Here is a 17,732-nt window from a genome sequence, read left to right on the forward strand (position 1 = left end):
GAATTGGACTTGAGTGAAATTGGACTCACTAAATCCTCTCAACAAACGTTGTCAGGCTGCTTGTTCCGCTCTATTTGTGGCCAAATTTATTCACAAAAAACTTACCAAAATGAAGTTCAGAGCTTCAAGTCCTATTGTCAAAAATCTAGTTTGACTCACCAGACGATGGTAATTGCTTTAATGAAATACAAAAAAGCTAGGGTGCTTTAATCCTCTCTGAGAATGTCAAGAAACAAAATCAAGAAATCCCAAAAGAAAATAACCGTCAAATTTCTCAGTAAACTGGCAAGTTTAAAATGAATATTGAATGAAAATGAAATGAATGTATGTCATCACCATGTGATGAGGTTATGAACTACAGAATATTCATTTTGCATTAAGTTTATTTTAGTTGACTTTAGTAGCAACTGTTTGTATAAGTGGCTCTTGCACATGGCCCACTGTGAGCATCCTTCAGGTTAAACAAACGAATTCAATTGTTAAGTGTTCCATTCACGTTTGCTAGCTTGCAGTCTTATCCTACAATGCCTTTGTTGGCCTATTGCTATGCTTTGTTGCCGTTACTGCCACCAACTGTCGATCAATACAACAGCAGGAATGTGTAATGTGCTTGTGTGTGCATGATACAAACAAAACAGGGGCCCATCAATAAAAAAACATTGCTCCACAGCACTACTAGTGGCCAAGAACTGCACAGGGTACCTTTTAAGATGAATTTAAAGTGAAATAGTGAACAAATAATGAAGACTAATGCACCAAATGTCCACAACAGTGGAATACAATACCAGAAATTTGAAGTCAGTGGGGGCGGCTCTGGCTCAGTGGGTAAAGCGGGTCGTCCTTCAACCACAATGTCAGCGCTTCGATCCCTGACTCCGACCGTCAGAAGGTCTGTCCTTAAGCGAGACACTGAACCTCAAGTTGCTCCCCCAGCACTTCAAAGCAGCCTACTGCTCCTAAAAAGGCTTACGACTTCTAATTGACTTATTGTCACTTTTGATAGTTAATGTATTGATTGTATAGCCGTGTTGATACAATACCCTCAGACCCAAAATGGCACTGCTGCTGACATCTGTCCTGTTTCTGATCTCTAACAGAAAACGGATGGTCAAACAGACAAACACAAGGATGATACTTTGACTCAAGTGAAGCAAGCACTAGCTCAGCTTTTTATATATGAGTTGCTTCCTATCAGTCTGTGTCTCTCTGCTAAGAAACGTTTATTTTTCTATTTTTCTAATTTTGTTTTTTCTCTGTCTGTTGTCAGTTGAGGAAACTCATCAGTGACTTCTCTATCTTCATGGCCATCATGACGTTCGTGGGGCTTGATATGTTGTTGGGACTCAAAACTCCCAAGCTAATCGTCCCCACAGAATTTAAGGTACCTATTTTCAAACTCTTTTCAAAATAAGATTAAACATGTTAATAAATTAGCTATATGAATTAGCTGCTCTCACAAAGTTTTTGACAGCACAAACTGAAGCAAATCATTGTCATGTATTTACTTTAGTTGACAAACAAGTGCTTTCCCAGACTGGATGATCCATGCTATAAAGGAATAGTTTCAAATTTTGAGAAATATATTTATATGCTTTCTTGCTGATAATTAGATAAGATCTATACCTCTCTCATGTCTGTCCATTAAATATGAATATATACGGCCAGGAGACAGTTAGCTTATCTTAGCGTAGGCTCATTCCAAAGAAAAAACAAAATCTGCCTACCAGCACCATAAATCAAATTATCTGCAAGGAAGCAGATGACTGTCCCAAAATGTTGAATGATTCCATTATAGATAGTGATTTCTGTCTAAAATGTGCCCGTACCTCTGTGGAGACGGGCTGCTCAGCTGTTGAAGTAAAGTGACCTCTCATCTCCCACTAGCCAACTCGGCCGGGTCGTGGCTGGCTGGTGATGCCGTTCGGTAAGAATCCGTGGTGGGTTTACGTGGCCAGCTTTGTCCCCGCGCTCCTCGTCACTATCCTCATCTTCATGGACCAGCAGATCAGCGCCGTCATTGTTAACCGCAAGGAGAATAAACTCAAGGTAGGGCATATTTATGGAAGATACATATCTTTCATATTTATCATGAAGTGGTATTATTGCATGTTTCCACCTCTGCTATATCGCACTTTGTTTGATTGAATCAATTTATCAATAAAATGTATTTCTTAAAGAAAAAACATTACAGCCAGTGTAACATTCAAACAACAGCAAATCACATTTCCCTGGCAGAAAGGCTGTGGATATCACCTGGATCTGTTCTGGGTGGGCGTCCTGATGGCCGTCTGCTCCTTCATGGGCCTGCCCTGGTACGTCGCTGCCACCGTCATCTCCATTGCTCACATCGACTCTCTGAAGATGGAGAGTGAGTCAAGCGCTCCCGGAGAGCAGCCTCAGTTCCTCGGGGTCAGGTCGGTCCTCAATAAGATAGAAACACAGAAATAAAAACAAAACTGTGACTTAATCCCTCGATGCTGCCACTGGCAATATCACAGTATGAGAGACACACTTTGTTAAGTCCTCTGTAATTGAAATTTTGAAGGAGAGAAGCCTAACTTGAAATTAACTTGACCGTCTCTTGTGTGTAATTCCTCAATGTTCAATATACAGAGAACAAAGAATGACAGGGATTTTGGTGTTTGCCCTAACTGGAGTCTCCATCTTCCTCGCTCCAGTGCTTAAGGTAAGAAGTATAGTGAATGAATCACGTGTTTGTCAGGTGAAATTTTTATTTTGTCAGGATCATTTCAGAGTTCGTTGTAGTAATACTCCTAGGCTGAAGTGCCCCCGGCCGAAATTATTATTACAACAAATGTGACAGATCATGTGACACTTGATCAACAACAGTTGGACTTTATTTAACTAATTATGTGACTTATGAAGGTGATTAATACCACCAGATCTTATTGTGGGGCTTCATGGCGAAGAGGGTGAATACGTGCTGCCACCAATTTATAGTTTTATATTTTTTAGATATTATCGAAAAACATTTAATTTCCCTTTACCAATTTTGACAATTTTTTCGTACGTCTATGACATAAAATCCCCAAAAAATCATTCAAATTGAAAAACAAATTACTTAGAAAAATGATCCTGGCAAAAGACAACAACAATAAAACCTGTTTAATGAATCATGTTTTTTTTAAGGAACTTTGAAATATTATCCGGCAAAATCCTTTTTTTTCACCTGTTCTTAAGTCATTAACACAGGAGAGAAAACAACTTAGTTCAGACTTCTTACTTATGTAACACACATCACTGCCAATCGTGTTAGCAATCTAGAAACCTGTCTGAGTTGTGACTGTAATAACATGTTTTCTGGCCTTCTTGCTGCTTGTAGTTCATCCCCATGCCTGTGCTGTACGGTGTTTTCCTCTACATGGGCGTAGCTTCCCTCAGTGGAATCCAGGTAGGCCTACACTGTGTGGCAGCTGTTGATGTTGTTTATCATAATAAATTGAGTTATTGTGGCTCTACATCTTACTTATGGCATTTCTGACAGCAGGCGGGAAGCGGCTTATTAAAGCTGCCAAGTAAACAAACAAGCAGGCAGGCAGACGTGATCCGTTGTGTCCTTACACATAGCAGAGAAAGCAGAATTACAAGGGGGATAAAAAAAGGATTTGTTTTAAGCTCCCAAATTTTGTAAATGTGCAAATGTGGAATGGATAAAGAAGAGATATCAAACCCGGGGCTGAATACATAAACTGTACCTGCGGGTGGCTGTACTGAATGTGTCAGTGTAGGCTTCTGATGGCCAGGTATCTTATTATAATAACCAATATCTCTAGAGTAACAATTTAACAAATACATTCAGATGAGTTCAAAACACTATATCTGGGGACTCAGTGAGTTTGTGCTGGAGCAGGTGCTCCTAGGTAACTTTCCTCCAACTCGAGGAAGCTGCATTCATGGAGCTCTGCATGTAAGTAACCTGTGCTATTAAGACATTTTTCTCATGCATTTTCCCTCTTTGCCTGGCCTTCGTCTACAGTTCTGGGACAGGATTAAGTTGTACATGATGCCGTCCAAGCACCAGCCCGACTTCTCTTACCTCCGTCATGTTCCTCTGAGGAAGGTTCACCTGTTCACACTGGTCCAGATCATATGCCTGGCTGTACTCTGGACCCTCAAATCCACCTTCTTGGCCATCATCTTCCCTGTTATGGTATGTGACAAAATGCTCACAGTCGTAAGCACAGCATTCGATAAATCCTGTGTTGTTGTATCTTGGGTGGAGGACGAGAGGCCCACGGAGGTAAAGATCTAACTTCAAATAATATATCCATTTCAAAATGTATTGTTCGGATGTTAGTGAATGTAAAGAGACATAACAGAGGCATCATGTCACTTTTAAAAGAGTCTAACTATTAACTATCATTAAGAGGAAGTGATCTGATTGCACTGTGTGTACCAGTGATACATGTTAATGTCATCTACAAATGCCATCCAGCTAAATCATAATCAGACCATAACTTGGATGTGAGATGAATGTTGATGGGAGTTCAAATTAGGCTTGTGTCTCAAGTGTATCTCTGTGTTGAACCCTTCAGATTCTGGGTCTGTTGGTCGTCCGAAAGATGCTGGACATGGTCTTCTCCCAGCACGACCTGGCTTGGCTAGACGACCTCCTTCCTGGGAAAGAGAAGAAGAAGAAGAAGCATGACGATAAGAAGAAGGGGAAGGGGAAGGAGAAGGACAAGGAGAAGAAGAAGTCCAAACCAGACGACAGTGAGGAGGAGGTGAGGAACAAGAGCTTCTGCTGCCCCCTGCAGTAAAAGCTGGATCACGACACAAGTTTCTGATGATTTGGCTCTCTATTGTGTGTTTGTGTTTGCAGGACAAGTGTCACGTCTACTCCAACCACTCAGCCAGCCCAGATTCAGACTTGGATCGCAGGTACTGTGTCCTTAAACTGCACATCCCCTACAAAGATCTAGTCTCTCCTGATGTTGCACAGTCTCAGTGGGGAGCGTACTGCCAGGGTGCTGCGACACACAGTGGTCTTTAACACACACACACACACAGACACACACACGTGTGCATGGGAAAAGTTTGTCATACACAGTAAATGTGCACAGATTAAAGGGTCAGTTCACACAAATTCCAAAAAGAAAAAAAGGGACATAGTAAATCTAGTTTTAGTTATATCTCAGTCAACCAAGTAGAATATTATGTGAATGTATAATATGTCTGGATATTTAGCGTCTAGGCTCTGACTTAATCACTTGCCACAAGGAAACACCAGGCGAGGAGGAGGCCAGCGATAATAATTCCCCCCCCCCCCCCCCCCCGGAGGACTTTAGAGCCTACAGGTGGATGCCGGGGTTGAAGTGAGGTTTCAAGTGAGCAGTGTGGCAGCGGGCATGGCAATAAAAGAGCAATCAGACCACTGATGATTTAAGTACATTACCATGGTTAAAGGGACGCTTCAGTGTGACGAGTGTAGTATGTGAGTGTAGCAGCAATCTCCAGTTGTTATTTACTTCCAAATTAATCAATTATTTTATGACAAGCCATCTAATAATTCAATGCCCTTGTTACTTTCATATTCCTTCATTCATTCTTTGTCTGGTTTTAAGAATAAATATGAATTTAGAAAATTGTCACTTTTGTTGGCAGACATTTGCATTTACAATTGCAGACAGATTATTTACACGTAACATATGTATCATAGTCCAGTTTCCCCTCATTGTCATGTTTGAGCTCAGTCTCCTCTCCATGCACTTTAAGGCAATGCAGATCGTTGTGATGTTATTATATATATTATATGATTATATATTAACTGCATACTCCTGCTGCTACTCTTCCTGTGTCATGTGCTAAAGCCACATGGCTTACAGTATGTGCACTGCGCTATACAACTCAGCATTTTGTAATTCTTCATTGATGTGTGTTGTTAGTTTTGAAGTTTTCTGAAAGGCAGTGACTTTGAGGTTAAGTATAGTTTGCTCTGTGTCACAAAGCCATTGGTCAGGGTCCTTTGTTTGGATTCACATTTATATATGAAATTGAATTAGATGAATAAAAATAATGTGTGGTATATTAAGCCTGTTGTATAGTACATGGAAAGGATTTAGTTTGTCTACAAATGTATAATTATCAACATGCAGCAAGCATCATTGTTTTGGTTGTTTCTTTTTCCTCCATGTGATGAATCACTTTCGCAAATCAGTCTGTGACGCTCACACCTGCATGTGAAATGTAGCCTGACCCTCGCTTTGCAGCAGTTTCAATGGAGATGTTTGCATTGAAAAAGCAGCTGGTGAGGCTGTTTCTGGTAACTTTTTCTCAATCAGCTGAACATTTAACCACAAATACTTAGGCCTAGTTTGACCCTGTTTCTTTCCCTTTGTGGGAGATTCAGAATTTCTAAATTGTGCTTTATGTCTGCATTGCTTAGAAAGAGGCATGGTTTGGATTTGACTGTGTAATTTATTATTGATTAATTTGAATTGGTTTCGCAAGATGTTGTCAACTGTGGATTAAGATGAAGAAGATGTTGCTATGTGATTCTCTTTTATGCGTTTATACTTGCCTTAAATGCATTTCTTTCACCAAAATCCATCTGTTTTGATAAAACAAAAAACAAAAAAAATACCGCCTTCAAATAAGGTTCTGCATTCAGTCATGTTACAACATGTACTGACTTAAACAGTGTAAATGGTGTAAGGTTGAATACAAATTTGCTTAGAGGGCAACTTCAAAGTCTTGTTGGATGTCAGACTCAAAGGGAAATCTGTAGTTTTGTTTTGTGAACTATTGAAGATTTATATATAAAAAAACAGGATTTGCTCATTTAATAAAGTGTAGCCATTTAGTCAAGGTACTGTAGGTTACATTTTTATTTTATCACTATTTACATCACATTGTCTTGATAATATAAGGGTCCATTTACTTTTGGCATCAGAACTTCCTCAGTTTCCAGTATACATAAAGTTCATAAGGTAGAAATGGACTACTAAAATACTCTCAGCTCCATTGCAGTATTAAACGTGTCTCTCTTGTAAGGTTTACAAAGGGCCACAACAAACGGATTCCCATGTTCACGGTATAAATTATTTCCCTGCCTTAATTAAAGTTACCTTTGCCAGTCACCAGTCCCAGTCTTAACCATGAGGCGGTGTGGCCACAGACAACCACTACAGCAGCTCATTTCACTCATCAGTCATGTTTCTCCTGTTTATCACTGACATGAGCTCTTGTAGTGGGAGTCATGATGCCACATGGCTGAGCTCCTCCACCCTCCCCGTTCTCCTCCTTCAGCCCCTAATTGCTTTTGTCTGTGGGTGTGTTTGGTAACTGGAGCTTGCCCTTCCTCAGCATCACCCTCCACCTGAAGATCTCCTGCCCGTCGTCTCCGGCCATGCCTATGGGCCGAGGAATGGCCTGCCCGGTGCCCCAGGTCAAGATCGAGATGGAGTCAGACTACGACTCAGACACCGACCACCTCCGCCCTCGGGACATTAGCAGCGAGACCACGTTATGAAGCTCAGACTCTACGTCTTGTTGACAGAACAACGCACGACTCAGTGTGGGCAAACTACTCAACGCAGCCAGTGCTGCCCCACCGACAGTACAAGGTTTGCGGCTGTGAGCAAACTGACTCCTTAACAGACCGACTGAAATGGGACTGATCCAATCAATGCAGTTTGAGAAGTTTAAGGTTTAGCTTCGTCTGCTTTTAAATTGGTGCAGTTTTGACAGATTTTGCTTTGAATAATATATTAAATACAACATTTATTTGTTTACTTGTATAATGTAAATGGCCACAATACCAAAGGAATTATTTATTTGTATGTGCTGTATAGGATTATATATTGAATGTGAAAATATTTATCTTTATACATTTAGCTAGGTATTGATATTGTACTATTAATGTGGTTGCTCCAAATCCAAACTAATCTTGAAATTGGTACAATGTCAAAACTTATTGTACGATCATCAGTCTGTGTGTACAGGCTGTGATTTTGAGGCAGGAAATGTGAAAACAAGCACCATTTTAGTGACAGAACTATTGACCATGAGGTTGTAAAGTCTACTGTTTTTTACTATATGGTAGCATTTGCATATTTGTGTTTGTTTGAATATGCTGTAGTGTGCCTCTGACCCCAGAGAACCAACTCTCCTTTCCCTGTTTCCCGCCAGTTCAACACTCCAAATTGGCACATTAACCTGGAGCAAAAAGAAACAACCAAAAACTCCTGATGTTGTTGAAAAGGATCGATTTATTATGCATGATGTATCGTACGGGTTTATATTTGTGTTTTCACTCTCGAAAACTCTGTATCAAAACATAATTAACTTCCACCACAACACTCCATGCATATGTCAATAACAAAAAATTGACAGATATAATGTAATTAAAATGCAGTTACTCCAAAGCATGTGGTTTGTCTTGTGTTGAACACAGGGGCTTAAACACACATCATCACAAAAGTGTGTTCACTTCTATTCTTCCTGATCTACCAAATTTTGCAAAAATAGTAAACACAGTTGATCAAATTGGAAACACAAGATTACAGCCAGCCATTAAAAATATGCACAAAACAAGCACATTATACCGGTTTGTATTATCAATGTTGACTTCTGGACTTCTGGCGCCAAAATTAACCTAATGAAGTGGATCGGGCATCGGCCAGATCATGTGACTAATCCACCATATCACATAATTAAAGGTTTCCGGTGGAGTTTGCTTCTAAACAAACAATGTTTATTTTCAATGTCTCTCCAAAATGCATTGTGTGCATTCTTGTTGTTTTAAATCCTCCATTGTTTTCATCCATGTTAGCTAGCCGGCTATCTTCTTCTTCGCTGGCCTTTCTGGAACATTGCTACGCTTCTTTGCTCGTCACAGCCAGTGGAATAGCATGAAACCTGCACACACATTGCGTTACCCTCGTGTGTGCAGATTAGGATGTAATGACACGCGGTAACCCGTGTCTTATGGTGTGACATCACTTTGGCCCTGCGGACACTTGCGACGCTCACGGATACTGCAAGCATAAATCAAGCTGAAGGAAACGGAGCAGTGAATGTGTAAAGTAGGCCGAACTCAAACATGAATTGTAAATAATTGTCCGAACCCAGCCGGGTCGGGTATCCACACTCTCGGACAGATACAAACAAAACAGGGACCTACTCTTAAAAACATTGTGAATGCCTCAGCAATCCCTGGCCTCATGTACAGATTTGGGGTGTTTGGTAATGAAAGAGACACATTCAGAGTGGTGTATCACTCATTTTTCATTCTTTGGCAACATATAGTACAATCATACTGTTTATAAAGACGGGGGTTTGATAATATTGGAGTAATATTTGAGACAATAAAGTCACACAATAGGACTCTACACCAAACGTCCGAAACACAGAATTTGAGTACCATTACCATTAATAGTACAAATAATAAATATTAATATTATTACAAATTGGAATACACTCAAAATGTGTCATTTACTCTACAATGACAAAAGTAAATCATTTTCAAAATCTTTTGAAATTTAAAGTGGCTAATTTCCAATCCTACAGCGGCTTTATTAAAAGCTGATAGCAGCGTCACGTCAACACACATGAAGGGTTCAGCGGAGCATCGGAGTGTTTGGTGAACCCGTCAGCGAAGCCCTCCCCTTCCACCAGCGTCGGCCTCCGGTTGCACATGGGGCACAGTTCGTTGCGTTCCTGTGAGGCTCTCATCCAGATGATGAGGTTCCAGCGTTGGCCAGAGGAGATGGGCAGGGCCCCGTGCATGTGTTGGCCCCGGTGGAGGAGGCCCTCGGTCACCCTGTGTTGAACCTCTGAACACTCCATCTCACTTAAAGGCACCTGCAGGGGGGATACAACCGCTAACTTTAGACATGATTTAGCTGTTTTGTATGGAAATTACATCAAAAATTGTCTCACCATTACGGCTGTTATAATACATTTAAAATATTAGGTTGTTTAGTTTTAATGAGATGCAATTACAGTAGCTCTAAACTGCCAGAAAACTTTACTCAGGCTTTCTTATCTTAGAAAGTACGTTCACAACTTGTCACTACCGTAGGACATACGTCTGTGATCTTTCCAAACATGAACCTTTTCTTAAAGGCAATTCCTCTAAGAGAAAAAACTAAAGGATTCAAAATACACAAAGAAGCATTGAAGAAAATAACTTTTGCGACATAATAAAATCTCAACTACAGGAAAATCTTTTCAGAACTCACTGTTGAAAGATGGTCAGTATAATCTTTTAAAGTGTTTGTTGTTGTAATACTCGTTTTGGCCACAAGAGGCCAAGATGCCCCAAAAGCATTCATGTTTTGTTCCAGGTGATTTTTAATTTACATAACTTGCTAACACACAATATCATTATGTTACTTGTGTTTAGAGTGCATTGAGAAATCAATAAGCAATTTTTTTTAAGGAACATATAAAGTTTATCCTGCAAAACCTTTCTTCACCTGCTTTTAAATCATAAACACAGAAGAGAAAACTATTAAGATCAGACTTAGAAAATGAAAACCAGAATTTATTTTTCTCACTTGCCTTTTAGAGCTTCAGCATAGATAACCTAGTGGTGGTTGTATGTATGCTAATAGCAGTAATAACAGCAGCAGTAGTAATAGTGTCATAGTATAGTATTATACCTGTCTCATATCACCAAAATAAAGGTTGCCCTCGGTGAAGTCCCTGCCCAGGGAAACATTAAGGGTGACCTCTGCATTGTCGTAATGGTAGCTCAGGTCCAGGTCTTCATTCATGTCATATTTAACAACAAAGGCCTTGTGGCTGTCCAGACAGCCTCCCCCACAGTCCGGGTACAGCAGGGAGGTGAGCGGATGCAGGTAGAGCTCACGGAAGGGTGTGATGAAGCCCTCGTCAAAACCCAGTTCATTCAGGAGGATCTGGAAGAGAGAAAATTAGAACGTATAACTCATGTTTTATTTCCTGACCTTCTTACGACCATACATATTTAAGTTAGACCTCTTTCGTGGCTTCAACATTTTAGATCTTCCTAATTTAAGGTTTCAGCTGCAGCGCTCCATCTTGGCTAAAAAAAAAGATATAATGAATATTTAAATGTTACTGTGAAATGACCTTTGAATTTCCGTGACTTATTTAGACAATCTATCAAAGTTCCTGCAAGTACCTGCTTGGAATACACCTCCCATGTTTTACAGAGTTCTACTTATTTCATGGCTGAGGGACCACGATAGGCCAAGGATCCAAATGTCATGGCAGAATAAAGATGAAATGTGAATGACTGAGTGAGGTTAATTGGTGCTTTTTCAGGGGTTTCTGCCTGTAGAAACACATACATTACCCCATAATGGTTCATGGTGTTGGGTCTTCCTTTAGGGGCGGAGGACTGCTCAAAGTGCTCCAGCTCCTCCATCAGCTCCTCACAGAAGCGTTTCTCAAACACAGGGAAGCGATAAACCCTTGCAGCTTCAACAGAAAGACGGGAATTACTTAAATATGCACCATGTGGCATTTTAGTACATCAATATATTGTTATCTAACTGGGATGATGTGGTGCAATCAATATAAACAAATAAGAGCAGTCCTCATTGTCCTGAGTCAAAGTTTACGACCATTCTTAAGTCCACTTCTTAGAGGTTTTATACATCCTTGTACGCTAATATGAGGTGTCTGAATGGCATTATGGGTACTCTTTGATGTTAACCCAAAACTGAGAGGAAATGAAAACACCCTCCAGCTAACCTGCCTCTTCCTCCAACATGTCTCCGAGACCTTCTTCACTGATGTTGCTGCTTCGACAACACTCAACAATCTGCTTGAACTTTGGTGCGAGGAAGGACTCCTGAGGAGAGGTGGTGTGCAAAGCGTGTCTCAGCAAGGTGTTGTTAACACATTATTAATGACGCTATTAGCAGTGGCCTGATGCAGAAAGTACCTGCAGATGGTAGACATGAGGATGAAGAGGCTGGTACATGTCTTTAATAGCAATGGCTCTCTCAGCAGAAGTCACACTTAGACGCCGCCGCCTGTCCACTTCCTGTGAAATCTAAATAGAGTAGTCATACAGTTAAAGGCAGCGTTGGTAATCTAAAAATGTTAAAAACATTTTTGATATTTGTTTGTTTTTTAATTCTCATTAAATCCTGAACTTGTCTTGTTCTGTAAGACCAACAGTAAACAGTAAAGCCAGAGATAATAGGTTAAGAAAACAAATATTCACTTTGAAGAGCCAAAAACTAGAGAATTTAGAGCATTTTATTTAGAAAAAGAACTCAAACAATTATCGAGTGTCATCACAAAAAAAGGATTATCAAATATTCAGATTAATTCTCTGTTGATCAATTTATCAATTCATCTAATTGTTGGAGCTCCGTGTGGGCGTGTTTCAAATGTATGTGGGTTAATAAAGTTAGTGAAATGTTTGAGGTTTATTTCACACCTAAAATTAAGCGAACCAACCAAATGTAAATCATGTCAGTACTTTATTAAAAGTTTGTTGGTATTGTTACTCACTTAAACACACAAACAGACACACAGACACTCTTCCTCACCTTGTTGAGCACATCTTCAAACTGTTGGTCCGTCTCGCAGCCAAGCCTCCGAAGTATCTGGGCAGCAATAATTAAACACAACAATACACACAATAGAGTTCACAAACCGGACATTTCACTCAAAATATATATTTTTGTTTTAAAAACGTAACTAAGATCCACTCACGGATTGGTAGTCCAGTCTGAACTGCTGCTCGGAGGAAAAGCGGACATGGAGCTTGTAGTCCTCCAGGAAAACATTATCAGTGGTGAAACAGTTACAGGTGTAAAACCGGCGACTTCCGTCTTCCTTGTTTGTCATTACTACCAGTTTGAAAAAGGAAACGCTTCAATCAAACACACAGACGTGTAATAAACGTAGTAATACCATCAAGACTGTTTACTAACAAGCTACACGGCTGATTCTGTGTTAACGCTAGTTACACAGCAGCAACACACACACATAACACTTCCGGTTCGAAAGTCTTTAATAATAAAAGTGTAATTTCCTCAAATCTTAAATTGGCTAACGTTGCACACCTTTTTTTTGCTGAATAAATATAGTAGCCATCAACATTAGACTTTATATTTGTATACTCCGTGTACTTGTACTGATGTTGGTATTGACAAACTGGCAGCTGCGTTTACAAACTGTGACCACTAGATGGCAGACTCGCACTATTTTTACTATTTTACTATATTTAATGAATACAGTACGGCAACTTTTGAGGGATTGACGGCAGGTAATCAAAAACATTTTCCAAAAAGATACACATTCCAATGTCCGGTTTCAGTATTCATAATGAAAGATATTTCCCATATAACTTGAAAACTAGACATTTTTTTAATCGACTGGCAGGAAGTATCAGTCGTTGTCCAAAAGGGGGCGCTAGTTATACAAATGTATATCAAACACATACATACAAACGTAGAAGAAGAGAGCGAATACAGGCATAAGCTTTGTAGCTTCATTCCGAGTGTTTTTGTTGTGGATTATTTGCTATTTGTCTTCAATAGGATTAGCTAGCACTGCTGCTAAATATGCCGATTGGCAGTTAGCATATTTTTTTTTGTTTATTGATAATACAGACGTTGTGCATTGTACTGCTTTGTAAAGTCTAAAGCGGAAATGTTAAGCGTGGAGTCGTTGCAAGTGGCTGAGGAGGAGGTGGTTGAATCCAGCTCCAATAAACTCGGTGACATTTACACTTTTGTGGCGAAAGGCTGCTTTCCTCAGACGATGAATCCCTTACGAAAGAAGAATCTAAAAAGATACGCCCAGAAATTTATGATCGATGGTAAGGTTTATTTTAAAAACCTTAAAAACACTGAGAATGCGCTGCTTTCATCATGCACTTCCATTTTCAAAAACCCTGCAAATTTCAAATCAAGGACATAACGTAATGTATCAAATGCATCTGTAGGAGCCTGTAGAAATGAATCACTAAAACCTGCACTCATAAACCGGCTCTAGTACTTGTTCAGGTAACTTGTGCTTTGTTGGAAGATAATTTATAGGAATAACAATCGAACTACTTATAAAACACCACATTTTCTGAAGATAAGTGGCGTTTGGTAAATAATGCCAAACTGATAAACCATGTTGTATCTGTATCTCTACCATCAAGATAAGCAAGACAACAGTAAATACTAAGTATGGTGGGACGTTGTCTCCATTCTCCACAAGTCAGAATAACACAAGTGATTCACAGCATGTCCCACTTTTAATTCGTTTCTACATTCAAGAGGGAAAGCTGTACTATGTGGGACCAAAGAAAGAAGAGAAGAGGGAGGTGGTAATAGAGGCGGAGAGGAAGAGGCAGGTTTTTCTCGACTGCCACTTCAATGACATCGGTCATCACCTGGGCCAAAAGAAGACCGTCCACAGGATCCAGAGCAAGTACTACTGGCTGGGGATCATCAAGGACGTAGTGGATTGGGTACTCACATCTTTATGACTGCATTTTTATGTTAAGATCAATGAGACGTGACGATAATAAAGTTGAACCTTCTGCGATAACTGTTTCAGATAAAAGTCTGTGAGACCTGTCAGCACACAGAGAGGAATAAAAACCTGGCAAGGATTGTTCGGCCTATAAAAGTGGACGCACCGTGGGATATTGTTGGGATTGACATAACAGGTTTCAGCCTCAATTCATTTGATCACATTTTTTTTAATATTCTGTATCATTTCTTTCCACACGTTGAGACCTGCTGCCTGTTTTTCTCTTCTCTTCTCTTAACCAGGGCCTTTCCCAGAGACGCAGCAAGGCAACACCAGTGTTACAGTCCTCATTGATTATTTTAGTAAATGGCCAGAAGCTTTTCCAGTGCAAAAGACAGACGCTCTCTCTGTTGCGAAATGTATTTCCAAATGCATATACAGGTAGAAGCATTTCACAAAATCGTCAATATTCATCTTTAGGTTGAAACAAAGTTAACCTGCAGTATAATGTATTCTGATCTCTGTTCAATCAGGTTTGGTGCCCCTAAAGTAATAGTGTGTACACAGAATGCTGACTTCTGTGATGAGGTGAGATGTGAGTCGCAAGGTCAATTAGAATAAACCGATCAATTAAAGGATTAGATATTGTAACACTGTCGTGGACCAGTTTTATCAGTGCCTGTATTGGTGTTTTCTAGGTGACAAAGCTGCTGTGCGGCAGGTGGAGCATTGTGCAGAAGGTGTCTCCTCTGGATCAACCTCAGCTCAACCCGCTCCACGACTGCACGAGTCCTTTACTGAAGGAAGCCATTTTGCAGATGGTAACTGAGAAGCAGGCGGAATGGGACGACTTCCTGGACCCAGTGCTGTTTCTCTTCAGGACGTCCACCAACCCTACGACCAAGTTCAGCCCTTACTCCCTCATGTTCAACAGGAAAGCTAATTTACCAAACGAGGTAGGGCTCCCTTGTCAAGAAAAACAAATCTAACTCTGTGGTTTGTTTTTGCATACTAATTTGACTTCCTTTGCTCCAGACTACTTTGAGCCTGCTCGGTTATGACGACCAAGAGCAGGATATGTATTCCACGAAGGAGAAGGCCTCGGCATATATGACCATAATGCAGGAGCAGCAGAACTCTGTGAAGCAGCTGGTAATTGTTTTGTCTTACTCTATTACAATGGATGTTGGTGATGGAGATAGTTCTTTGTTTATCTGATTGTCACATGCACATCATCCGCTGCTTTCTGGGTTTTGACACAAAACCCACAAATGGGGGTTGGGGGTATAGAAACTGCATATAAGAAGTAAACGTAGTCCCCCATTAGTTTGTTGACTGACGTTTTACAGCCTCGAGTTTGAGATTTTGTCTGTCACCATCTTGATTTTTATCTGTTGCCATCTTGGTATTTTGCGACCTAAAGTGACACAAGACAGTGGAGCAAAGTACAGCTCAACGCTAAATAAAGCATCTATAAGCGTCCAAAACGGTGACATTTTACTTTCATGAATTGAAAACACACAGTGAAAGGGTTAAAGATGAAAGAAGAAAACACAGACAACACCCAGATCAAATAACGCCATGGTAGCGCCCTGTCAATCACAAGGTAGTCACGCCCTAAAGTATACCCTGCTTCATTGTCTTATTTGACTCTAAATGGGACCATGAATTACAAAATGAACATCATACTGCATCGAATAAGACTTGAAACTATAGCGATTTAGGCCATGAACTCAAGCTTACAATATTTAATGAGGTAATATATATCAAATGAGAATTTTCTCATAGATTTCTATACAATCAGGTTTGGTGTGCCTGGGCCTTTAGGTTTGCAACTGGTGACCTGTGTGAGACCCTATCAGACAGAAGTACAGTCATTTTCTGCGAACTGTTGTTGAAGTTTCTTAGAATACATTCTCTAAACTTGCTAAACCTGTATTTAGTCTCTTACAACCTCTCCCTGTCCTCACTCCTGAACGCCTCTTCCTTATGCAACCGCTCCTGTCTGATTTTAGCTGTGAACTTATAGTCATTGTTGCTGACATCGACATATTATCACCTTTTACAAGGTTTTTACAGCAAAAACGTTAGCAAACAGTTGTCCTTTTTACATATATTGGAAGAGCAGAGCTACATTTGCATTATTTCGGTGTTGTATTTCTGTCCATTTGATGACTATAAGTCACATTTTTTCATGCTAAAATGAAGATGTTGCATGCTAAAAGAAAAGAAAAGAAAGCAACCAAACCAAGAAACCATATATTTATTTAATAATTTATTAAATGACTTACACGCCACAGTTTCCTGTCATTTAAACTAGAAAGTATCAATTATAACTGGTACAAAGTTCATACTGGTATTACCCATGTGTTATGCAACAACAAACTTGTCTAAACAATATTCACAAATGCACACATTTATGGGATTAATTGTTAAACTCATAAACATAACTGGCTGTGTGTAGCATATGGTAGATGTGAAGAGAAATTATTCAGCTCAGATGTTTTATATTTATTTTGTCCTTTTTTTTTTTTAACCCGAAAAGACAAACATCCTTTCTGTTTTGTGTCTGAATGTGTTTCTTCCACTTCCAGGTGATCGCCAATATGAACGCTGCCTACAAACAAGAGAAGAAGAAGAACACCAAGCGGAGAACACATAACATGCGCTCGATGACTTTTAAAATCACAGATCCTCTTTTCTGTGCAGGAGACTCGCCCTCCCCGAAAAGACTGAAAGACGGTATATATTTATCTTTTCCTGTTGAGACGGTGCTGGCCACCGAGCAAAGCAGCTCAGAGGACATGAAGACTGAGTTAGAATACCACTTAGCTGAGTCTGATGTCCACTGAGGAGGACTGGGAAGAGAATTGTAGAGTGGACAGATCGGTGGAGCATGACGATATGTTGTCACGAGCTGCCTGAAGTCTTGGACAGACGATGGAAATCCAGATGTCAGTGAAATGAGTTTGATGCTTATTGCTGCTAACCGAACGTCCGTTGGTTGATATTTCACTGGTGTTTAGAACCAGAATACACGGAGCAAAGAAATTGCTGTGAACATTGACCCACATTAATTGTTGAGCTTTTACCTGATTTCCCTACAAACATTGTTTCCCATAAAAATGATGTTAACTTATTTTTTTCTATCTGTGTCATACAATAGATTTTTAAGCTGCAATACTTTACAATAGAAGTATTGTTTGATTGGCGTGGCCTTGGTGTATAGTCATTACCTGATGGGGAATCAGATATTGCTTATGAGGATTTGTTAAATAAATGAGTCGGATGCA

At 39.9% G+C, this 17,732-nt stretch overlaps 2 protein-coding genes across 2 annotated transcripts in view; one reads left to right on the forward strand and one right to left on the reverse strand.

Annotated features, from left to right (window-relative positions):
* Nucleotides 1-17,732, forward strand: part of slc4a5a (solute carrier family 4 member 5a) — a 32,312-nt gene extending 14,580 nt beyond the window's left edge. The window contains 14 exon segments of the mRNA XM_076104675.1: nucleotides 1,268-1,381; nucleotides 1,885-2,046; nucleotides 2,236-2,414; nucleotides 2,614-2,686; nucleotides 3,344-3,412; nucleotides 3,998-4,171; nucleotides 4,557-4,671; nucleotides 14,265-14,434; nucleotides 14,524-14,635; nucleotides 14,742-14,880; nucleotides 14,973-15,027; nucleotides 15,138-15,395; nucleotides 15,475-15,591; nucleotides 17,034-17,732. Coding sequence (XP_075960790.1) covers nucleotides 1,268-1,381; nucleotides 1,885-2,046; nucleotides 2,236-2,414; nucleotides 2,614-2,686; nucleotides 3,344-3,412; nucleotides 3,998-4,171; nucleotides 4,557-4,671; nucleotides 14,265-14,434; nucleotides 14,524-14,635; nucleotides 14,742-14,880; nucleotides 14,973-15,027; nucleotides 15,138-15,395; nucleotides 15,475-15,591; nucleotides 17,034-17,291 — 1,995 coding nt within the window. The 3' untranslated portion in view covers nucleotides 17,292-17,732.
* Nucleotides 8,212-12,943, reverse strand: ogfod2 (2-oxoglutarate and iron-dependent oxygenase domain containing 2). Its single transcript, XM_076104704.1, has 7 exons — nucleotides 12,682-12,943; nucleotides 12,516-12,572; nucleotides 11,900-12,010; nucleotides 11,707-11,806; nucleotides 11,306-11,430; nucleotides 10,629-10,886; nucleotides 8,212-9,825 (listed from the first exon to the last, which is right to left on the reverse strand). Exons 1-7 carry the CDS (start codon nucleotides 12,814-12,816, stop codon nucleotides 9,559-9,561), a joined length of 1,053 nt encoding a protein of 350 aa, XP_075960819.1. The 5' UTR covers nucleotides 12,817-12,943; the 3' UTR covers nucleotides 8,212-9,558.

The sequence above is a fragment of the Anarhichas minor genome, unplaced genomic scaffold (genome assembly GCF_050575085.1).
Source record: "Anarhichas minor isolate MPS153535 unplaced genomic scaffold, ASM5057508v1 ptg000030l, whole genome shotgun sequence".
Classification (NCBI taxonomy): Eukaryota; Metazoa; Chordata; class Actinopteri; order Perciformes; family Anarhichadidae; genus Anarhichas; species Anarhichas minor.